The following is a 25,842-nucleotide window of genomic DNA, read 5'->3' on the forward strand; positions in this document are numbered from 1 at the left end:
ATGTGAAATGGCACAGCTTATTCATTGCAGAATCATTTGAAGTAGCATAGAAAAAAGGAAAAGTAACCTAACCCCTTGGGTTCAGGGCATTGATTTTTTTTTTTTCCCTCGAGGAAGATTAGCCCTGAGCTAACTACTGCCAGCCCTCCTCTTTTTGCTGAGGAAGACTGGCCCTGAGCTAACATCTGTACCCATCTTCCTCTACTTTCTACGTGGGACGCCTACCACAGCATGGCGTGCCAAGCAGTGCCATGTCCGTACCCAGAATCTGAACTGGCGAACCCCAGGCCACTGAGAAGTGGAACGTGTGCACTTAACCACTGCGCCACTGGGCCAGCCCTAGGGCACTGATTTAAAAAACCCCAAAATACGTACGTCCATAGAGTGGAATAATATGTAATCATCAAAACAAATGAGGATGCTATACTCATCCTATGCTTTCTATACTAATATGAAAATATCATCAAAATATATTTCAAAATAAATAGAATGTACAGAATATTTTCTATGTGTATTTTTTAAAGGGGAGTGAGAGTGTGTGTATCTGCTTGTATGTGCATAAAACATTGTTGAAGAAGTCACAAGAAACTAATAAAATTAGTTCCTCTAGGGAGGAGAAGTAAATGACTAAGGAACAGAGGTGGGAAGGAGATTTCACAGTATACTCTCATATGCCACTACAACTTTAAACCATGTGAATATAGTCATTTTTCCTAAAATACTAACTTTTCAAGATAAAAATATTCCTTATGAATCTAAAAGCTTCTGATTTGAAATTTTAGAAACATTAGTTTGACCTATGCTTTTACCCACAAGTTTTCTAAACATGATGCCAAACTTTGTGGTCTATAGATGTTGAAGACCACAAAAAGAAGAAACAAAACGTGACATAAATCTTTTTGCTTTCAAATTGATCTCAATTCACAAAACTAGTCTGTTTCACAAAATTATGCAATGGTTATCATTTGTGACCACTTGATTAGTTATGAATCCACTCAGTCACATCATCTCAAGTCAGTATTTTCCTTATCTTAATTAAAAGATTTTAAGAGAGACTTTAATGACTAGGTGAAATGCAGATATACTTACCAGAACGAACCACAGCATTCCCCTGATCAAGAGTATGAAAACCCTATCATTAAAGAAGTTAGCCTCACATGATTCCTTAAGGACCCCTATGCCAGTCCACACTTCCCTTGTGTTGTTATAATTATTTGATAGTTAAGCTTTACAACAAATGACAATATAAAATCCAAACATCTAAGAGATTTCCATTATATATTCATTCAATAGAAATACATGGTAGGTAAAAAGAGAGATTGAGGTAAAATGTCTATGTGCTGAAGCGGAACAATGAAAAAATAGTTTTAAAAAAAGCAAGGTATTCGATTGTAGATAAACCTCCACTTAGGCAAAACAGTTTTTAATATTAGAGAAACGGTTTACTATATGCTTGCATATTCAGAAAACTTCTTGAATACCCAAGAAATTGATAACAGTGGTTGTCTTTTAGGAATGGAGACTTTAGTGAATGGGTTAAGAGGGAGAGTGAGTTTTTACTATTAAAAAAGGTCAATTTAAAAAGCTTGATTTTATGTGTTATGGTTAAAAAATACATATTGAAGGGGCTGGCCCCATGGCCGAGTGGTTAAGTTAGCGCACTCTGCTGCAGGCGGCCCAGTGTTTCGTTGGTTCAAATCCTGGGCGCGGACATGGCACTGCTCATCAAACCACGCTGAGGCAGCATCCCACATGCCACAACTAGAAGGATCCACAACGAAGAATATACAACTATGTACTGGGGGGCTTTGGGGAGAAAAAGGGGAAAAAAAATAAAATCTTAAAAAAAAATACATATTGAAGATTCTAGGAGAGTAATGTCAGCATCATGGTGGAGTGAGTTCTTCCCTTAGTCTCTCCCCACTAAGAAATGACAAAAAGGACATTCATAAACCAAGAGAGGATATTCACATAACACATTAGACATCTGAGAGATCCACGCAGCCATACGGCTGAAGGTGGGGGTGCTGGACACCCCTGGGAGGCTGTAGGAGGAGGTAAGCAGATCACCTCTCCTACTCCCCAGCAGCAGCAATCTAGGGCATGGGACCTTGCACAGCAGCCAGTGCAACTCTGAGAGAAGAAGGAAAAGACAGCCCTCTGCTTTTGATCTCAGAGTTGCCTCAACCCTCAGGAACTCTCCACACCGAGGCAGCTAAGCAATCATGGGGGCATCCCTACCAAGCCGAGCACTCCTGGGTGGAAGACAGTGAGTGCAGAGCAGGAGCACAGAGGATGGTGAACGCAAAAGAAAGCACCTTTCCCTTCCTCCAACCTGGTGCGTCAGCTTGGCCAGTTGGCCAGAGCAGGGGATTCCCACCAGAGCGCCTGTGCCTATGTGCGTAAAGCAGTGACGGCTGGCAGGCAGATGCAGACAGGTCCTGTCGGCACAGCTTCCAATGGACAGGCACAGCTGCACAGGTTGCAGCAGGCTCAGAAACACAGCTCAAGCCCCTCCCAGTGGTAGCAGGTGGAATCTGCAACCAGATACTACCACAATGCTACGGCAAAAGACCACCCCATCAAACAGCAAGAAGTAGTATACTAACACTCCTGACCAGAAAAAAAACGACAAGCACCCAGAAATAAATCCTGAAGTCACAGAAATTTACAATCTAAATGACAAAATTCCAAATAGTTATCATAAAGAAACTCAATGGGTTAAGAAAACTCAGAAAGATAGTTCAAGGAACTCAGGAATAAAATTAATGAACAGAAGGAATTTTTCACAAAAGAGATCGAAACTATAAAAATAAAAAATCAGAAATGTTGATGATGAAGAAAATAATCTGGAATCCTTAAAAAACAGAACCGAAATTACAGAGAACAGAATTAGTAATTTAGAAGACAGAAAGACAGAAATGCTTAGGATGAAGGAGGAGAGGGGCCAGTTTCATGGCTGAGTGGTTAAGTTCGCGTGCTCTGCTTCAGCGGCCCAGAGTTTTGCTGGTTCAGATCCTGGGCGCAGACATGGCAGTGCTCATCCAGCCATGCTGAGGTGGTATCCCACATGCCATAACTGGGACCCACAACTAGAATATACAACTATGTACTGGGGGGACCTGGGGGAGAAAGAAACAAAGAAACAGAAGATTGGCAACAGATGTTAACTCAGGTGCCAACCTTAAAAAAAAAAGAAAAAAAATATGGAGGAGGAGAGAGAACAAAGACTAAAAAGAAATGAAGAAATTCTCTGAGAAATTCCTGACTCAATTAGGAAATGCAACATAAGGATTATAGGTATTCCGGAGGGAGAAGAGTGGAAGGGAGAAGAGACGAAGAAAGGAGCAGAGAGCTTGTTCAAATTAACAATAGCTGAGAACATCCCAAACCTGGCAAAGCAGCTGGAATTACAAGTAAACGAAGCTGACAGAACTCCTAATTACATCAATGCAAAAAGACCTTCTCCAAGGCATAGATGAGTAAAACTGGCAAAAGTCAATGACAAAGAAAAAATATTAAGCACAGCAAGGCAGAAGAAAATAACCTACAAAGGAACCCTTATCAGGCTTTCAGCGGTTTTTTCAGCAGAAACCTTACAGGCTAGGAGTGAGTGGAATGATATATTTCAAATTCTCAAAGACAGAAACTTTCAGCCAAGAATACTCTATCCAGCGAAACTATCCATCATATATGATGGAGAAATAAAAACTTTCCCAGATAAACAAAGGCTGAGGGAGTTCATTGAACAAGACGCCCCCAACTCACAAGAAATGATCAAGGCCCTCATAGCTAAAATAAATAAATAAATAAAAGAAAGGGTTTACAAAGCATTGAGTAAGGAGATAAATAAACAAAATCAGAAAATTGCAGGTCTCTATCAGAACAGGTTAGCAAACACTATAACATTAAAGATAAAGGGAAGGAAAGCATCAAAAATAACTATAATCACTTCCTTTTAATTACAAGCTCGCAAAACAAAATGGAGTTAAGTTGTGACAATAACTTACACAGGGAAGAGGAAGGGGATGAAACCTGCTTAGACTAAGGAGATAAGAGGCTATCAGAAAATGCACTATCTCATCTACCAAATCTTTTCTAGAAACCTCACAATAACCACGAAACAAAAAATTAGAACAGAGACACAAATGATAAACAATGAGAAAACCATCATAGATAATAACCAAACTATCATGGCAGTCATAAATACACAGGACAAGAAAGAAGGTAAATATAGAACAACCAGAAAACAACTGGTGAAATCGCAATATTAGGCCATCATATATCAACAATCACTCTAAAGGTAAATGGACTGAATTCTCCAATCAAAAGACACAGTGGCTGGATGGATTAAAAAACAAGACCCAACAATAAGCTGCCTCCAGGAAATACATCTCAGATCTAAAGAAAAACACAAGCTCAGAGGGAAGGGATGGAAAATCATGCTCCAAGCTAATGGCAAACAAAAGAAAACATTTTCCCCCCCAGAAGTGGACTTGTTATTCATACATTTGCGTTGGCTTAAATACATTACATACCATTTCTACATTGTATTAGAAGAACAATACAGAGACAGCAGCACTCTCAGAGCCCAGCCTCTACTCCCTGACACTGGGGGACACGGCCATTCTGCGAGTGCCACCCAGAAACCTGCCCTGGCACTCTGGGTCCCTGGCTCTCCCAAAGACCACATTCAAGGCAACCTGAGTACAGGCTTCAAGAAGAACGGCGACAGGCCAAAAGAGGATGCCCCGCACTCTCACCTGCCAGGGCTGGGACCAGCTCCCTCTTCCACTGATCCCAATTTCCTTCCCATCACAGAGCTGGTCTTGATGAGAGCAATGTGCACATCTACTTGGCTTGTGGAAGCAACCCGGCTCCTTTTTAGGCTGTTTAGCTTCTCTTGACACCCACGTGGGGAGCTTTACCAACACACCCGTGTAAAGATGTCTGTGGAGAGCTAAAGACTCCCAGGTCCCCTTCCGACCTCTGGGAGCCATGCTGCTCCTGCAGTCTGGGGGCAGGCATTCTCACAAACATGGTCCCCCAGGCCAGAGTCCAGGTCAGCTGAATGGGATTGTCAGGGTTGGGGCCAGTGGGGGAGCTGTGCCTTGGTCCACAGGGCATGCATATCCAGCTCCTTATCTTCCTCTCAGCTGGGTGGAAGCTGGAACTTGGGGGCCGGAATGGAAGGGGATCAGCCTGGCCCAACTGACAAGAGTCTGCACATCTCTGCTCTGCCTCGTGGATGGCAGGAGCTGGGCAAGCAGAGGGCACACAACCATAGTCCTTGCTCCTTTTCTTTGGTTGTTTTTCAAACCTTCAAGATAGTTTCTTTCCACGGCTGATTGACCAGTCACAGGGGGCCAGCAACTTGAAGTGTCCAGTAGCAAAGGGCTGCCCCTTAGCCACAGATGGCACCCTCCTGAGGCCATTCTTTGCTTTGGTGTAGAAAAAGCTTGGACACCTGGCAAGGGGGACAGCTGAGGGAAAAGAGACATGGAAGCAGGAAGATGACACTGAGCCAGGTAGGCACTGGGGGACAGTTTGAAGGCCTCTCTCCTTTGGGCCTGCCTTTCTCAAGAAGCTGTGGAAAAACTGGCCTGGAGCAAGAAGTCAGAGACCAAAGGGAAGCTGCCAGTGAGGAGGCAGAATACCAGTCTTGTTACCTCCACCAAGCTACAACCAAGTTGTAGTATAAAAAGAAGTCTAAGGACCTAATATCCTGTCCTTTTCTGAGCTGAGACCCACCCCCAGAACCCAGAACTAAGCCCCTAAGTCAAAAGAGTTGAGAAAAAATTATCTAAAACAGGAATAAATGAGAGGACTGGCAGGCTTTCCCACCTTTGGCTAGGGCCAAGGACTCAGGAAGCAAGGCCGGAGTAAGTTTGCCCATAGACCAGTTACAGCTCCCAGGATACACCTGGGCCATGTGGACCACTTTGACATGCTGGGGAATCAGCTTCCTCCCTCCTGCCTTTGCCTGAGTGATGGGCAAGCAGCAGGTCTGCACAGAAACGTGGGTCCCTAGCAGGGCAGAGAGCAGAGCCAACATGATCGTTGGCTCGGAGATCTAGAGCAGAAGCATCCAGCCTGAGAATTGCGTTCGGAGTCTCTCAGCCAGCCTATTGCACTGGGGGGAGGGCAAGGGGAAGAAGACTTGGGAAAAACCCAAAGTAAGTGCGACTTCTGTCTGTCCCAGCACTGCAAGTCACCCAGATGCCTTGGTCCATGGGAGTAAGGAACTGAGAGGCATCTGAATGTCTGGGTCCATGCAAATATAGGTCTTGATTAGAGGTTTCTGACATGAGAGAATCTGGGATTCTGCCTGTGTTTTGCCACTAGTATTTAAATTTGTTTTTGTTGTTTGTTTGCCTTCCTGATGCAGAATACAGTGAGGAATTGAAACAGAGCAGGGTGTTAGGGAGGGAAGGGAATTTCGCAGCCTGTCCCCAGGAGACGCTAGAAGGGAGATGCTCCTTCCCAGGCATCTGAACTACTCGCAGGGAGCTCCAGACACGCCCCCAGCACTCAATGTTCCTCTGACTGTGCTTCTCCCTGTGCTTGGGAAAGCCCTGAGCAGGGCGACAAGAGAGGGAGAGATCTTAAGGGCACTGTTCTCCACCGGCTTCTCTGGCTTCTCCTGTAACCCACTCCCCAGGCTTCCTCCAGCCAAAGTCTCAGAAAACATGCCTTTATCTGCCTCTCAGGCTACCACCACGAAAAGAAAGGCTTCTGACTCTGAAAGCTCTGTGTGTAGGAATCGCTAGCAGACCGCTGGTGGGAACGGGCTGTCTCGACAATCACAGGTGGCATCTGGACGAGGTACAGGGGACTCTTGTTGTCTTTCAGGGCCTAGCTCAGATTTAGGATCTGTCCTCGCAGAGGAGCAATCTGCTTATGGAACTGTCCCCTGTCAAAACCAGGATCTTTCTTGAAGAGTTCACAGAGGTCCTCTTCTAAGTCCTAGACAAAGTTAGGGTCCAATACCTTTGAAACAATCAGATCTTTGATCTCCTGAGAGAATGGGACTTTTGCCTGGAGCAACCAGGCCCAGTAAAAAGGATATGCCCTCCAGGAGTCAGGATGCTTCAGGGTTTCGGAAAGCCAGCCAATTGTCTATGGCAGCCACCTTGATAACAGGCTCCTTCACCACCACCCAGTCTGTGGCCCGAGAGCTAGAACTATCCATTGGACAGTGGTATTTAATCAGCCAGTTGTCACTGCCTCGATCAGTATTGCAGATGATGTAATCCAGTACCACCAACCGCTCAAACTGAAGCAGTAGTTGCCAGTTAGTGTTCTCAGGGAGAGGTTCTGCTTCAAAACACTGTAGCCAGTAATCTGCATCTTTGTAGTCTTCAACAAAGAGCAGGAATGAACTAACCTTTGGCCACAGCCGTAGCCCAATGCGGTTAAACTGCTGCCCAAGTTTTGGCACCTTCTCCAGTGCAAGCCGCTTGCCCTTGGACTTCACTCGGTCAATGGCACTATAGTTGAAAGTCTCACTGGCCAGGTATACTACCTTTGTACGGGGTACAATGTTGAGTTCCAGTTTTTGGTCCACCAGGCTGGCCCCTGCCTCTGAGAGATAGCCCTGGTTGAGGACAAGGCAATCATAGCCAAAGCAGCAGGGACAGCACAGCTTCTGTAGCCACCTGGTCCACTTAGGATTAATGTGCCCATATGGCTCTTCATTCTTGGGTTTGAAGACAGCAACCATCTGCCCCTGAAGGTCCTTGACGAAGTAGCTCCCACTGGAGCCCTGGTAGATGTGCTCAGGGAAGAGGCAGCACTTGATGGCCCACTTGGCCTGGCGCACCACGGCCTCGAACTCAGGGTCCCCTGGGAACTAGTTCTACTCGTGGTTGGCCTGCACAGGGTGAGCTGCCACCGTGGCCTGGGAGGCCAGGGCTTGGGCCTGCGCCACCACAGTTTGGGTCTGGCCCTGGGCCCAAGCCAGCAGTGGCTGCCGCTCCCAGTTGTGGCCTGGCGACACAGGTGGAGAGAGGCCCTGGCTGGCCACTGCCACCACTCAGACTGCAGCCCCCGGCACCTGCCAAAAGTGAGCACTGGAGCCAGACGGGAAGGTGTAGTCCGGGGCTTGGGCCCACTTGGGGGACACAAGTGGGCTCGTCTCATCCATCCCTCAGGCCACCAGCTCCTGCCATACGTATATCAAAATAGACTTCAAGATAAAAAAAGCAAAGAGAGAGACAAAGAGGGGTAGTATACAATGATAAAAGGGACACTCTAGCAAGAGGACATAACACTTATATATCCACCTAACACAGGAGCACCAAGTACATAAAGCAAATATTAACAGATCTAAAGGAAGAAATTAACAGCAACACAATAATAGTAGGGGACCTCATCCCACTTACTTCAAGGAATAGATCATCTGGAGAGAAAGTCAACAAGGAATTAGGGGATTTAAGCAAAAAACTAGACTAGATGGACTTAATAGATATATAGATGTAGATATAGATATATATATATATAGAACACTCCATCCAAAAACAGTGGAATATACATTCTTCTCAAGTGCACAAGGAAAATTCTCAAAGACCATATGGTGGGAAACAAAGCAAGCCTCAATAAATTTTAGAAGACTGAATTCACATTAAGCATCTTTTCTGACCATAATGCTATGAAACTAGAAACTAACAAGAAAAAAGCTGAGAAAATCACAAATATATGGAGACTAAACAACATACTACTGAACAACCAATGGATCATTGAAGAAATTAAAGGAGAAATCAAAACATCTGGAGAAAAATGAAAATACATCATACCAACTCTTAGGGGATGCACCAAAAGCAGATCTAAGGGGGAAATTCATAGTAATACAGGCCTACTTTAACACACAAGAAAAATCTCGACTAAGTAATCTTAAACTAGACCTAACAGAACTAGAAAAAGAAGAATAAACAAAGCCCAAAGTCAGCAGAAGGAGGAAAATAATAAAAACTAGAGCAAAAATTAAATGAAACAGAAACCAAAAAATACAGTAGAAAGGATCAATGAAACAGAGAGCTGGTTCTTTGAGAAGATAAACAAAACTGACAAACCATTAGCCAGACTCACTAAGAAAAAAAGAGAGAAGACTCAAATAAATAAAATTAGAAATGAAAGAGGAGAAATCACAAGGGATTGCACAGAAATACAAAGGATTGTAAGAGAATACTATAAAAAACTATATGCCAACAAACTGGACAACCTAGAAGAAATGGATAAATTCTTAGACTCATACAAGCTCTCAAAACTGAATCAAGAAGAAAAAGAATCTGACTAGATCAATGACAAGTAAAGAGACTGAAATAGTAATCAAAAACCTCCTAAAAAATTAAAGTCCAGCACCAGATGGCTTCTCTGGAGAATTCTACCAAACATTCAAAGATATTTAATACCGATCCTTCTCAAACAATTCCAAAAAACTAAAGAAGACGGAACACTTCCTAAGTCATTCTACAAGGCCAACATCACCCTGATGCCAAAGCCACTTACACGCCAATATTGCTGATGAACATAGATGCAAAAATCCTCAACAAATTATTGGCAAACTGAATACAGCAATACATTAAAAGGATCATACACCATGATCAACTGGGATTTATATTAGGGACAGAGGGATAGTTCAACATCTGCACATCAATCAATGTGATACACCACACTAACAAAATGAGGAACAAAAACCACATGATCATCTCAATAGAAGCAGAGAAGGTATTTGACAAGATTCAATACTCATTTATCATAAAAACTCTCAAGAGAACGGGTATAGAAGGAAAGAACCTCAACATAATAAAGGCCATATATGACAAAGCTACAGCTAACATATTCAATGAGGAAAAGCTGAAGGCCATCCTTTTGAGAACAGGAACAAGATAAGGGTGCCCACTCTCACCACTCCTACGCAACATAGTACTGGAGGTTTTGGCCAGAGCAATCAGGCAAGAAAAAGAAACAAAAGGGATCCAAATAGGCAAGGAAGAAGTGAAACTCTCACTATTTGCAGCTGACATGATTCTACATATAGAAAACCCTAAAGACTCCACTGGAAAACTACTAGAAATAATGAACAACTACAGCAAAGCTGCAGGGTACAAAACAACTTACAAAAATCAGTTACATTTCTATACTCTAATAATGGACTAACAGAAAGAGAAATCAAGAATACTATCCCAACAAAAAGAATAAAATATCTAGGAATAAATTTAACCAAGGAGGTGAAAGATCTATATGCTGGAAACTGTAAGACACTATTTAAAGAAATCGTAGAAGGCATAAAGAAATGGAAAGATATTACATGCACATGGATTGGAAGAATAAACACAGTTAAAAAGTCGATACTATCTAAAGCAATCTATAGATTAAATTCAATCCCAATCAGAATCCCAATGACATTCTTCACAGAAACAGAAGAAAGAATTCTCAAATTCATATGGGGCAACAAAACACCCCAAATACCTAAAGCAATCCTGAGAAAAAAGAGTAAAGCTGGAAGGATCACAATGCCTGACTTCAAAATATACTACAAAGCTATAATAATCAAAACAGCATGGTACTGGTATAAAAACAGACACACAGACCAATGGAACAGAACTGAAAGCCAAGAAATAAAACCACTTATCTTTGGATAGCTCATCTTCAACAAAGGAGCTAAGAATATACAATGGAGAAACAAAGTCTCTTCAATAAATGGTGCTGGGAAAACTGGACAGCCGCATGCTAAAGAATGAAAGTAGACTACTATCTTTTCCCATATACAAAAATTAACTCAAAATGGATTAAAGACTTGAAGGTAAGATGTGAAACTATAAGACTCCTAGAAGAAAATGTAGGCACTACACTTTTTGACACAGGTGTTAGAAAGATCTTTTCGAATAACATACCTACTTGGGCAAGGCAAACAAAAGAAAAAAAGACAAATGGGACTCCATAAGACTAAAGAGCTTCTACAAGGCAAAGGAAACCAGGAACAAAACAGAAAGACAATCCATCAACTGGGAGAAAATATTTGCAATCATATATCCAACAAAGGGTTATTAATCTCCAAAACATATAAAGAATTCACAGGATTAAACAAAAGAAAGATCAAAACATGGGCAGAGGATATCAACAGACATTTTTCCCAAGAAAATATACAGATGGCCAACAGGCACATGAAAAAATGTTCAACATCACTAATCATTAGGGAATTGTAAATCAAAACTACAATGAGATATCACTTTATGCCCATTAGAATGGCTATAATCACCAAGACAAAAAATAAATGTTGGAGAGGGTGTGGAGAAAAGGGAACCCTCATACACTGCTGGTGGGAATGCAAACTGATGTGGCTGTTATAGAAAAGAGTATGGAGATTTCTCAAAAAATTAAAAATAAAAGTACCGTATGACTCAGCTATTCCACTACTGGGTATTTATCCAAAGAACTTGAAATCAACAATTCATAGAGACTTATGCACCTCTGTGTTCACTGCAGCACTATTCACTATAGCCAAGAAGTAGAAGCAACCCAAGTGCCCAGTGACTGATGACTGGATAAAGAAAATGAGGTATACTTATATAATGGAATACTATTCAGCCATAAAAAGAGACAAAATTGTCCCATTTGCGACAACATGGAAGGACCTTGAGGGTATTATGTTAAGCGAAATATGCCAAAGACAAACACCATATAATTTCACTCATATGTTGAAGACAGATTAACACATGGACAAAGAGAACAGACTAGTAGTTACCCAAGGGGAAGGGGGTGAGGGGATGGGCATAAGGGATAAAGGGGCACATATATATGGTAACTAACAAACAATAATGTACAATTGAAATTTCACAATCTTATAAACCGTTATGACCTCAATAAAATAAAAAAAAGTAAAAGAAAATTTAGTAAATTTCAGTTTCCATTAAAAATAAGAAAATTGTCAGTTACTTGAGGATTCTATAAAAACACTAAACACAAGAACATTTTAGTGCTTAAGTAAATTATCAAACTTCATTAACTTAACTAATAAATAATTCCTTATGAACCTAAATGCTTTTGCTAAGCAAACAGCAGCACTTAACATTGTGGGCTGGATATCAACAATATTTTTTTAAAGATCTATATAATATGAACTAGAAGGAGGAGACTTCTCTAACAGTAATTCTCCGGTGAATCGTTTTTTCTTTTCCCCAAGCAAAAGATAGTGCTCTAGAGCTAACATCACTTTTATAACTTGGGTTTAATGCATTTTTTGGCAGACTATTTTACTTCTTTTCATTTCAGAATTAATGCAAGCTCACTACAGAACTAAGAGAACATTAAAACGACAAAAATGGATTGGTGAAGGGATAATACCCAGCATCTCATCATCTAAAAATAATGGTTCATGGGGCCTGCAAGGAGGCACAGTGCCCCACTTCAGTGGCCCAGGGTTTGCCAGTGGGATGCCAGGTGCGGAGCACTACACCACTTATCAAGCCATGCTTTGGCAGGTGTCCCACGTATGAAGTAGAGGAAGATGGGCACAGATGCTAGCTCAGGACCAGTCTTCTTCAGCAAAGAGGAGGATTGGCAGTGGATGTTAGCTTAGGGCTAATCTTCCTCAAAAAATAAAATAATGGTTAACATTTTGGCATATTTCCTTCATGTCATGTTCTATGTATAAAGAAAGGTTTTATTTTCCAAAGATGAATAAATATACTGCTATATACTATATATAATATACTGTCATTAATGTTATATACATATTACGTACAACTGCTTTTCAATTAACACGTAAAAATGGTTGTAGTAAGTGCATTTTGCTATCACAGTTTATGTAACCATACCACAAAATTTACTCACTCAGGTTTTTGTGCGAACACACATATCTTTTTGAACAAAGTTTTATGCATATTTGAGATTATTTCCCTATTACAGGTGCCAGAAATGGTCAAGTAAAAAGATCAAACTCTCGAAACTGATCTTCCAATTATCACAGCAATGTAGACTGCCACAAGCAATGCATATATGTACCTGTTTCACCAGCCTCACCAGTACTGTATAAATCTTATTTCTCAACTATCAAATTAACTATTTCATTTTAACTTTAATTCTATAGGTTTATTCATATTTTCATTATATACCAGGATAAACCTCCATGAGAAACACAACAAAGTCTCAGTGAAATGTCAATTGCACCCAGAACTGTAAAAGGCTTACCTGAAATGCTATGAGATAGCACAGGGCAGCCAGCTCAGAGAGCGCTCGCCATTGCACATCACTATGCTGACCCATCTTCAAAAGCAGAGAACCAGCATGCATGTAGAAATGTCCTTTGATTTCTAAGAAAGTAGCTGAGAGCTCATCACTTCCACCCACAGAAGATTTCACAGACTGAAGAGCACTATCAAAACTGTAATATTCAAATATTAAACAGGTATTAAACCTATTGCATTGTGAATAATCATGGTTCCATTACTTAATTCAAAATAAAACTGATACAGGGATTTATTTCCAGCTTCATCTTCCACATTTCAACTCCTTATAATCCTCATTCTGTTTTATAAATTATGACTCATCTAGTCCTTTTCATTCTGCATACTTCCTATACTTCAAGCTTAAGCTCTAGAATGATGTCTTATTCTAAAACAATTATTTCCAGCCCTCCAATCACAGAAAAGATAGAAATCAAATGATAAGATTACTGATTATGATTTATGTTTCATAACAGACCAGAATAAAACCGGGGAGCTAAAATATTTCCTAGCTTTTCAATCATATGGTTTTATTATTTAATTCAAAGTTGGAATTTCTCAGGTTAGACATGCCATTTTCAAAACACAAGTAAAAAACTTAAGAGATTTGAGTTTTCAGTATCATAATTGCTCTTCTTACTATATAGATAACTAGAGTTAAATAAATTGTATTTCTATTATTTGTAACCCATATACTAATTAGTGCTTCCAAATTCTAATGGTCCTCAGAGTCTTCATTTCGTAAGAAAAACAGAAGCAAACACTTAATAGAAATGTGAAACATGATTTTAAAGTAGGATATAATAAGAAATGTGAGCAGCAGGTATTTTTTCTAGCATGTGAGTTCTAGGGAACCCTAGAGGTTCTCAAGATCCCTTCAAGGGATCATGAAGATAAGATTATTTTTATAGTACTACTAAGAAATTGTCTTTTTCATCCTCATTTTCTCATGAGACCAAAAATTTCTGAGTATATAAGCCATACAAAGGAAAACACCCTAAATATTTTCAATGTAATCTAAAAGTTTAAGTTAGTTTTTTTGGACACTACCAGTACTCTACCTTCTTAGGACACTAAGTCCTTCTTCAAGAAAACTATCTACCCACTAGACCCCAATGAAAAGAACTTTTTCCATATCTCAGATGGATAACAAGAATTACCTTTCAAACAAATGGATAATCTAAACCAGAGACTGGCAAACTTTTCCTATAAAGGATCAAATAGTAATTTGGCTTTGCAGGTATACAATCTCAGTCACAACTGCTCAACTCCACCACTGTAGTGTATAAGCAGCCATAGATAATATGTAACAAAAAGGCATGGCTGTATTCCAGTGAAACTCTGTTTACAAAATCAAGCACTGAACTATAGTTGGCCCACAAGCTCTGGTCAACCTCTGCTCTAAACCAACATCCTTAAGACAAATCTAAGTGATGTTTTTGTTCAATGGAATTTATTTAAGTGAAGTGGAATACTGGTCCTCAAAATCAAAATTTAGGAAAACAGAAAATCACATATTATATTTTACTTATCTTGTTTCTAAAATAAACATTGTTTTCTGCAATCTAGTGATGTTAACTGCTTATCCTAGAACATCTGACAGATGAAGTTTATTCTCTGATTTTCACTCAAGATTATTACCATTTTTTGAAACAAAATATGGAATAGCAGTGAGAACATTCATTTTCAGGCTTGACTCTTTACTAAGCATGCCAGAACTGGATATTTAACTACAAAAACAATTTAATCAAACCTAAACAATAACACAGTCCTCTAAAAATCAGTCATACAAAATCAATCATAATACCACGACAAAAGAAGAAAGATGCCTTCCAGGTGGTTCACTGTATTAACTACTACCCCTGGGTACATTACAGAAATAATGACTCAGTAAAAATATTTAGACCAATGAACTGAATTACTATGAAGAGAAAATCTGTAATTGACACTGATGTAATCTCCTTAAGTCAACATACCTTGCCAATAATTCTCTACTTTCTTGTACATCTCTAGCAGAGAGTGTAAGAAGCATAAGGTTAGCATATGCCAGAAGTAAGTCTTTATTCGTTGCTCGCCAGTCACTTTTATCAGACTCCAAACACTGTAAAGATTCCAGATACTCCTATTTCACAGAAAGAACACCAAGTTAAAAAATTTTATCAAATGTTACAAAATTAATCATTTTATGCCTACAAATTCCTTTGCCCATTCCTATATTGTAAAACCATATTGATTTTTACATCAGCCTATAGAAACACCAAAAAAAAATGTATTTGTCTTATTTATCTCTCCAATCTACTTATTATAAGTTAAAATCATCCTAGTAAAAACTGCATTTCACAGTTGCTGTACAGTAATCAAAGAAATTTAAGTCTCAGAGGGTACTGCTTAATTATAACAGGATGCATAGTAATTGTCTATATGGAAGCATAGAGAGACCCAACAATTTTTGCCTACCTTAAGTGTCTGTACAACACATGAATTCCATTCTAAATTTGAACGCAAAGCTATGTTTCTCTCTGCCTCATGGCAGTGGGCCACAGCATCCTTCAATCTTTTATTTGAGCGATACAGCTCTACTAGTCGGATGTTCACATGGACATCATCGGGTCTTGCAAAGAGTTCTGACTGAATCAAGTCAAAAAGTTTATTCCATCCATCTTCACCTTTACAGTCTAAAAGCTGTTCCTGTTAAAAAAAAGTTGTAAATTTAGAGAAACATCGGTGTAATTTTAAACACATCATGGTTCCTATGAGCACCATTTTACTGTGTCTAGCTTTCGTAAATTACCACCAGAAGTACCATCCTACATGCCTCACTAGACCCTTCAAAGAGCTGCTTCCAGCCCAGAAGCTAAACCCCAAGAAACTTATGTGGAGAGAAACATCTGGGATTACATAGCAGCACTGGCTGCACATCCTCACCTCAGACACTGCCAGGACTATTGCCTCACATCCACGTACACCTCAGTCACCATTAGAAGTTTAGGCCTCCCCAGTCAATCTTCACACCACGATCCTTATCCTCAAACTCCTCTAGATCTCCCTAAATCTGACTTAATCCCCTAGCCCCTCTGCTCCCACTCTGGAGTTCCTGTTGTTCAGCTATCTTCTCAGAATCTTCACTTCACCTTCTGGCCTTAAATGAACACAGTATCATCTCGAGATAACCCACATTACTTCTTGGCCACGGTAGCTTTTTCTCTCCTAGCCTACATACAAGCAGAGGAAGTGGGGTTTGTAACCTACTCACTCCTAATGTCACCTCCAAATCATACATCCCCCTACATCTGTTTATAATCCTGTTTTCTAAAGGACATGCTATCCAGCTACTCCAGCCATTCCTCAACATTAGAAACTGGAATGAAACATTTTTCCTTCATCCCTAACAACTGTGACTGGTATTAGCAATTGAAAGATGTACAAGATATACAGCAGCCTGGCTACTCAGTTCTTTACCTCACCTCCATGGCATTGTTCTATACTCCAGCCTAGCCACCCATACGGCATTGACACGGGTCTTCAAAATCTGTATTTTGGTCATACGACTCAGACCACCACACCCCTTCTTCCACCTCACTCAGGGCTCACATGCCCTCACTGACACACATATTTGCCTGTACCACATGAAAAGCTCCCTTCAATACAATGACATCACCAAGTTTTAATTTTCCATAAAACACACACACACTCATACTTTCCTTCTCTGTCAATCTAAAATGTCATAATCCCTAATCTCCGTAATTACTGCTTACAGCTCCTCTCAATTAATTCCCTCCTCTACTCTCCCTTAGAAAAACCCTATCACCTGCTTTCGTTGTGCCTATAAACTAACAGCTGAATAAGTGGGGGTAGTGAATTTTGGAAATCACAACCAGGCTGATTTACTTTCATAATCTCAACCGTCCAAACTGGTAATGCCTAGACCAAAACCTATTTTACCTCTAAAAGACTCATTTTCTCCATTCCCTGAAAAGGTCACTTCATACTCCTACTCTTTCCTCAAATTTTCCACACTTTCCTTCAACTCTCACTTTCAACTTACGATCACAATTCATCCTTTACTAAGAAAACGGAAGTCATCAGATGTAAGTTCCACTTTACCTTACCTACTTGTACTCATCTCCTTGCTCCCTCCACCTAGCAAAGACCAAGCTCTCCATCAGTGCTCTGTTTTCATCGCCCTCTCACCTTCTTCTGGATCATTTCCATAAACTTACACTTGGCCTTTCTATATCTACAAGAGCTCCACACTTTGATTGTTTAAAAATAAATAAGTAAAAGATCAACATCATTACATATGCTTTTCAAAAATTCTACTCTCATACTCAACAGAAAAAGTCATCTCATCAATAACATTTTCATTCACTTAAACAAATGCCAAAAAACTATTTACCTTAAGTAAGCCTTAAATTTCAGGAGGAACGATTACTTTGCTAAACAGTTACAAATCTTATGGATTTCAATTCCAAAAAATGGGGGTGGGGGGAATGTGATATAAGAAAGGTTCAGCTTTAAAGAGTTATTAAACAAAATCAGGATGCTTCAGAGGCATCTAACTTTTATTACACTGCAAGAAAAATAATCCTCCACCATTATGTATCTTCCTTAATGACAGTGTCACACATGGACTAGACTGTCATGACCAATAAGGGAATTATGTTTGAGGCATACAAAGATGATAAGGTAAAGAAATCTGCACACTTGGACCAAATATTTTACATTAATATTTAAAACCCAGCTGCTTATCAGAGGGAGAAAAAAACAATGTTAAATTAACATTAGTATTCATTCTCTAGGAGTTTTTAAAATAGCTTAGATTTTAAAATCTGTGCAGAATTGTTCATAGCAAATTTATAATAGCCAAACACTGAAACAACCAAAATGCCCCTCAAAAGTAAATGGTTGAACTGTAGAACACATCCATATCACAAAATACTACTCAGTAATAAAAGGAACAAACTACTGATACACACAACTTGGATGATCTCAAGACCATTATGCTGAATGAAAAAAGCCAACCTCAAAAGGTCACATACTGCATGATTCCACTTATATAACATTTGGAAATTACAAAATTATAAAGTTGCAGAACAAATTAGTAGTTGCCAGAGGTTAAGGATGATGGGGTGAGCAGTGGAGATGACTATAAAAGGGGTAGGTAGTGTGAGGAAGATCTTCATGGTGATGAAATAGTTCTTCATCTTGACTGCAGTGGTGGTTACACAAATCTGTACATGTGATAAAATGAAAAAGAACCATACACACACACTGTACCAAAGTCAAATTTCTGATTTGGGTGTTGTACGATAGTTACATAAGATGTAACCACTGGGGAAAGCTGGATGAAGTCTACACAGGACCTCTCTGTACAATCTTTGCAACTTCCACTGAAAAAATTGATAGTTATTTCAAAATAAAAAGCTGAAAAAATTTTTATCAGAAACATGTATAATGGGGGGGGCAGCTATTAAAAACAATATACACTTAAAATTCTGTTTGCCTAGCACATTTGGAAAGACTTTCTCCAAAAGAGTTACTTAGTAAATTGCATTTTACTCAGTAAAGAATAACAATCAGAATCAGTTAATATATTAGCAACAACTTCCTATCATTTTTAGTAACTACCTACAACATACTGGAGAAACTATCTTTTAACTTTTGCTTGAAAACCCCACTATCCCAAAGACAATCCTTTTCATTTTTAGACAACTGTTCTTAAAAAACTTTATAATAACCCTAAACTGTCATGGATAATTTTCACTCAATAAAGTAAAAATTTTATATCAGGGCTCAATTTAAATCTTTGTTCCAAGATCTAGCTACAAAAATATTAATGATTCCATAAGGATAAATGAGATACCATTTATAAAGCATAATACTGCCTAATAAGACAACATATGCTCAGAAAAGGTTTGAAGAAAACAATTTTGTTTTGTCATTCTTTTTACAGGTGTAATTGACATATATAACACTGTACTAGTTCAAGGAGCACAATGTTTTGATACATGCATATATTGTGAAATGATTTCCACAATAAGTTTAGTTAATATCTATCACTTCACACAGTTACAAATTTTCTTGTGATGAGAATTTTTAAGATCTACTCTCTAAGCAACTTTCAAATATACAATATAGTATTGTTAACAATAGCCACCATGCTATACTTTACATGCCCGGAATTTATCTTATAACTAGAAGTTTGTACCTTTTGACCACCTTCACCCATTTCCCACTGACTCCTCACCTCTACAAACACTGGTTTAAGGTTTGCTACTGAAAAGTCACTTAAACTCCAAATATTAGAAATAGCTGTGTCTTAAGTTTTCCCCAACTAATTTTATTATATGTTTTGTTTTGTTCACTTTTTTACCTTTAGTTTATAAATTGCAGGACTTCCTGGGAAAAGTTTAGCTGCTTTTTCAACCCAATATTTTGCTCTTCCATCAGTAACATCATTTTTACAAAGCAATTCTGCAATCTTCAACACAAGATCTTTTTGTGTTGGGTTTAATTCCACTGAACGCTGATATGAGAAAAGAAATAGATTAGTAGGAATACTAAAGTCTATACACTCATATACAAAAGTTAAAAATTTATCACTGTGCCATTAAAAACACTTCCTAAATGACAACATGTTATTTCAAAGTTGTTAAAATTAAACTTCAAACTGTCTTGGAACTTTTTTTAAGAAAAATTATGTTCTTATTAGATAAACACCAAAAAGAGAGAGAGAAAATCAGACACATAAGAACAGCATTTGTGACCATGTTAGACTTAAAATTTACAGATGTTAATCTTTTACAAGTGCTAACCTCTTAATGATAAACTATAGTGTACTTTTGGTCACATAATTTAAAATCTGTTCCAAGCTGTGTCGCTTAATAGTACTACGATACCAAAGTTTATTTTCATGACTTCCACAAAATATATTTAAATTATTTATTACATAAATTACTCTGGGCATCATGCATGTTTGGCTGTGCAAAGGCTATACTTTAATCTTATGCAGTTTACCTTATAACATTCAACAGCTTTGTCTATGTTTTCCTCCACTTCATAAAGAAGACCGAGAAATCTGTGAGCTTTGGGATCCCTTTCTTGCACATTAATATATGTAGATATGTATCTGTTCAAAAGTAACAATACAGAAGTAATAATCTTTAAATTATCACATTTAAAATTGTATTTAAATGTTAAGTGAAGAGTTCATCTTAAACCAAAGCACCCACTAATTTATATTGTCATTCTAATTACTGACTACCACTATTTATTTATTTATTTTGCAGAGGAGGATTTGCCCTGAGCTAACATCTATTGCCAATCTTCCTCTTTTTGCTTGAGGAACATTTACACCTATGCCAATCTTCCTCTATTTTGTATGTGGGTCGCCACTAGAGCATGCCGCCACCGAGTGGTGTAGGTCCACACCCAGGAACTGAACATGGGCCCCAAAAGCAGAGTGCATTGAACTTAACCACTACGCTACAGGGCCGGTCAGACTACCACTATTTAAACTAGAATATGCAGATAACTCAAAAGTATCCACAGGAAAAAAATGAATACTTAAACACAAACATACATACAAAGTTGACAACATACTCATTTTACCATTAAACACCACAGTTATGAAATACTTTTCCCAGTGCTACCTACACATAAGAAATGAACACATAAATTGCTTTTTCTTCCTGATTACATTGTGGTAAACCACTAAAGAGCTTTGCAAAGGAATTAGAAAGTGATTATAGCAAATATTTTTAAAGTTATCATAATGCAAAACACTAAAGACTACCAATTCCCCAAATAACAACTAAGTGAATGTACTTACCTTTTAAACAAGAAAATGGTATCTAACAGTACTGGACCCACCTAAATAGAGTAGTGGAAAAATTACTAAATACACTACCCAAATGCAGGTAATTTCCATTTCTTAAATCGAGTAACAACTGGGCCGGCCCTGTGGCCAAATGGTTAAGTTCGCACACTCCACTTTGGTGGCCCAGGGTTTGCTGGTTCGGTTCCTGGGCGCAGACATGGCACACCGTTCGTCAGGCCATGCTGAGGTGGCATCCCACATAGCACAACCAGAGGCACTCACAACTAGAATATACAACTATGTACCAGAGGGCTTTGGGGAGAAGAAGAAGAAGGGGGAAAAAAAAGAAGATTGGCAACAGTAACAACAGCTCAGGTGCCAACCTTAAAAAAAAAACCCAAAAATCAAGTAACAACTACAAATAAGTAAGCATCTTCTAGACTCAGTGAGTGTTATCATAAGAGAAATCAGACCAAAGACCAAAATTGGAGGAAAAAGTATCATATTAATGAGGAAGAAGGGTTAACAGACCCAAAGCTACTAGTTAAATAACAGTGTTACCATTTTCCTTACTTATCAGCATTTCCATCTTTCCATCAATGCCTTTAAATAACCTGCCTCCCTCCTAATTTCCTGCTTTAAGCCACTCCAAACCAGGAAATCAGATCATCAACCTTCCAGACCCAAGACAAAGCCTCAGTGTCACCTATTGAGTTAATTAAAGATCTTTTACACAAGCTGTTCTCCTGCCCAGGAATCACAGTTTAATCTTGTATTCACTGCTATTTTCCAGCTGATTAAAGTACAAGATATCTAACCAGGAAGAAATTAAGACATAAACATGGCTCTCTCTTATTCTAGGACCCAGGACAATCTTTAGGAAAAGTGTTTTAAGCCTAATTTCTTGCCCTAGGTATAAACAAGCAGCAGGCATGTAGAAAACGCTCATTATAGGCTCAATCTCCATGGGGTCTAGGCTAGTCTTAACATCAGTCTGAGCGATGAATCCCTTATTTCCAGGATATACTGTACTGAGGAAGAACTGCTGGAAAAAAATATATTTTTTACCCATTTCAAAGAAGAACATGAGGTAAAGGCATTGATTTCATAAAACTAAAGCATATTTATTGTTTGGTACTTACTTTTTAGCAAGATCATATTCTTTAGCTTCATAGTACAGCTTTGCAAAATAGAATCCTTTCATTGACTTCTAAAAAAAAAATAATAGTTTTTATTTTTCATCTTGTGAATTTTTCAAAAATTTCTCAAGAACTAAAAATTTGTCCTATGTTAATATCATCGGGTTTTGTTCACTTAAAAGGTAAAAACAAAAACAAAAACCCTGCAGAAATACATATATGGTCCAGAAGTCATGATTCCATGTTTTATAATTCTCACAATAAAACAGACAATAAACTTAAGAACAGAAAGACAAGATGACATTAGAAATTAAGAATTTGTATCAGCAAGAAACCTCAGAAATCATGTGGTGCCACTCTCCCACTTTACAGATAAGCAAACAGACAGAAACCCGCCTACATGGGGGGGGCGGGGGGAGGAGGTCTACCAGAAACCTCTCTTCTCCCACCACGTGTAAGCCTTTATGGGGAAGAATATGGAAGTACTTCCGACCCATTAAGGTACTGGGGATTCCTGGTCCAGGTACCGTTCTCTCTACAGATGAGTATTTCACACTCAAGGCAGAAATAAAAACTGAATTCTTCAGGTAATAAACGAAGTCCAGACTCCAGCTCTTTTATTTCTATAAGCTCCAAAGTCCAGAATGTTGGACACATCAGATAATGTTATAGACATGTGATAATGATAAGAGTACACAGCCACCAAACATCCTCTTTTAGAAAACTATACAAGGACACAGAAAAAAAATCAAAAAACAGTCTACAGAGCAGTATGTTTTAATTTATTCATTTTATTCCTAAAAAATGCAGATTTAGGATTTGTTCACTCTGCCTACTATTCATCAGGCACTCTTCTAGCCACTGGACAATCAGCAGTAAACAAAGTCTCTGTCTTCACGAAACCTGAATTTTAGGAGATGTGACAAGCACACAGTTATCTGTGCTATTTTACAGTATTTCATCAGTTACAGAATATCACATTTTAACTAAGCTAAAATCAGTATTCGTCTCACAAATCACAGGTATCCTAACACTGTGCCCACAGCGTGCCTATTTAGTTGGGAGCGTTTCTTCTTTCTTAGTTGGTAAAGGTGGTGGAGCACAAATAATGGTATTATAGATTCTATAAAATAAGAGAGAGACAGGGCTGGCAGGAAAGCTCTCATTAAGGGGATATTTGATCAGAAACCTGAATAAAATGAGAAGTAGTTATCTAGGGCAGACTAGGTACCAGACGGACTAGAATAATTTAATCCCCATTGTTCACTATATAAAGTTTCAATTTTTCCTTCTTATGAAACCTCCAGAAAAATACTCTTAAATCACAAGTATCTTCTGGGGCTGGCCCCGTGGCGGAGTGGTTAAGTTCGCGCGCTCCGCTGCAGGCGGCCCAGTGTTTCGTTAGTTCGAATCCTGGGCGCGGACATGGCACTGCTCATCAAACCACGCTGAGGCAGCCGTCCCACATGCCAGAACTAGAAGGACCCACAACCAAGAATATAATACAACTATGTAGCAGGGGGCTTTGGGGAGAAAAATGAAAAAAAAAAAATAAAAAATCTAAAAAAAAAAAAAAACACAAGTATCTTCTTAAAATACTCTTCTCATTATTTCAAAGATACCATACTCTCTTTAGTTTGACTTCTACCCTAGTGGCCATTCCTTCTCCAACTCCTTCACAGGCTCATCCTCACACTGACTTTCCCAAGAGGAGGTCCTAAGTCCTCTTCTCTCTCAGGATCTCTCATCTGTAACATAACCTGGATTTCACCTATTGACAACTGACAATATGTTGACTCTCAAATATCTATCTTTGGTTCTTGTTTCTCCAAGCTCTAAACCTAGGTGCAAAATACCATCAACAAGACCTGTCAGTTGTACTTTCTATGTTATCTCTCTCCTGCTACTACCAAAGTCCAAGCCTGCTATGATCTCTCTCTGGGACTACTGAAAAAGCTAATTCCTTCCTGTTTCCCTCTGTATACTTTTTCTCCTGTCTAATTCATTCACCAAAGGGGTATCATTTTAAAACATAAGAAAAACCACGCCATGCCTTTGCTTAAAATTTAAAAGTCTTCTATGGCTTCCATTACACTTTCAAAATACCCAAATTTCTCACCAAAGACTAGCATGATATGGCACCTGCCCAGATCTCCAACTTTACATCATGTGGCCCTTGCATACTATGGTTTAGCCAGTAACTAAAACCAGAATGTATGTCTCCAACAGGGGCAGCCCCGAGAGGTCTGACTGTTTAAACAAAGGCCAATAGAGGGTATTGATGTAATGTGATTTCTGTCCAGTGCTTTCTATGTCAGAGAGAAAAACTCAATGAAAGCAGGTAAATGGCAGAGTAATTAACTGTCTTAAGGTAGACAAATGCCCCACCATCTAATTAGAGACATGCATGAATGAATGAACAAGATTCTCACTATCCTAGTGAAACTACGGCTAAGGGGCAATGAGTTTGAGAGAATCAGCTTACAAAGAAAACCCTGTTGAGCATGACTCTAGTCTGTGACAGTGAAGATACTGAGAAGTGTAGAATAAGTGAGAGGCTCCCAGTGCCACTCACCTCCTTCTCACCTCTCCTCCACACCATGGGGAGGCAGGGCTGGGTCTAGCACACCTGTCAAAAGCATAGCAGAGGTATCCTAAGTCAAGCTGAGTAAACTCCAGTGAAACAGAAGGGAGAAAAAATCACTTTATCTAGATGTTCAGTAGAAATACAGACCCTGAAAGCAGGGCCTCCCAACCTTCTAATCTTTTTAGTTTCAAGCAGGAGGTGTCAGAAAAGTTACCATACTGGCTTTGGGCGGCCAAGCATTCAGAGATCTCACTTTTTGGTCCTTGATGTCACTTTCTGCTATTCCTGTGAAGGAGAATTCACCTATCATTGGATGGTTCACTCACTAACAGAGCTGGGTTTAGATCTTCACTCAACATGAGCTGGGTTTAGACCTTCATGAGACAGGTTGGTTTTACTCTAATGATGTTGGGTTGTTTCCTATTAATCCTGCTCAATACAAGAGGAACTGTAGTTCAGACAACTGGTGCATAAGCTTGCCTGAGGAGCAACTAAATCAAAGCTAAGATCGGTTTAGTTGTGACTGAACGCTTCTAAGAATCCCATCTAGGTAGGACAACACAGCAGCACACTGGCATTTCAGAATGGGTCAAAAATTAAGACCCAACTATACGTTGTTTAAAAGAAATTCAAATTAAATATAAAACACATACAGATTAAAAGTAAATAGTTGGAGAATACAAAACACTAACTGGAAAACATATATGCACTCCCATGTTCACTCCAGCATTATTTGCAATAGTCAAGATATGGAAACCACCTAAGCATCCATCAACAGATGAATGGATAAAGAAAATGTGGCACAAGTCATCCACTGCTTAGCAACAAGGATACGTCCTAAGAAATGCATCGTTAAACGATTTCATTGTTGTGCAAACATCATAGGGTGTACTTACACAAACCTAGATGGTACAGCCTACTACACACCTAGGCTATATGACATTAATATTATGGAACCACTGTTGCATATGTGGTCCATCATTTTCTGAAATGTCATCATTATGTGGCACGTGAATGTATATACATATATACACATACACACACGTACACACAATGGAATGCTATCCAACC

The 25,842-nt window shown here is 39.1% G+C and overlaps 1 protein-coding gene and 1 pseudogene across 4 annotated transcripts in view; both read right to left on the reverse strand.

Moving 5' to 3' along the window:
• Window positions 1-25,842, reverse strand: part of LOC106823941 (E3 SUMO-protein ligase RanBP2) — an 87,691-nt gene that overhangs the window by 37,288 nt on the left and 24,561 nt on the right. For all 4 annotated transcript variants that reach the window (XM_044773110.2, XM_044773109.2, XM_044773106.2 and 1 more), the window contains exons 2-7: window positions 22,188-22,255; window positions 20,244-20,355; window positions 19,600-19,752; window positions 15,684-15,914; window positions 15,203-15,348; window positions 13,192-13,384 (exon numbers count right to left, since the gene is read on the reverse strand). In XM_044773110.2, the coding sequence (XP_044629045.2) occupies window positions 13,192-13,384; window positions 15,203-15,348; window positions 15,684-15,914; window positions 19,600-19,752; window positions 20,244-20,355; window positions 22,188-22,255 (903 nt within the window). The remainder of the gene's footprint in view (window positions 1-13,191; window positions 13,385-15,202; window positions 15,349-15,683; window positions 15,915-19,599; window positions 19,753-20,243; window positions 20,356-22,187; window positions 22,256-25,842) is intronic.
• LOC106823942 (phosphatidylinositol 4-kinase type 2-alpha pseudogene) lies at window positions 6,587-8,278 on the reverse strand (annotated as a pseudogene).

This window comes from Equus asinus, chromosome 6 (genome assembly GCF_041296235.1).
Source record: "Equus asinus isolate D_3611 breed Donkey chromosome 6, EquAss-T2T_v2, whole genome shotgun sequence".
Classification (NCBI taxonomy): Eukaryota; Metazoa; Chordata; class Mammalia; order Perissodactyla; family Equidae; genus Equus; species Equus asinus.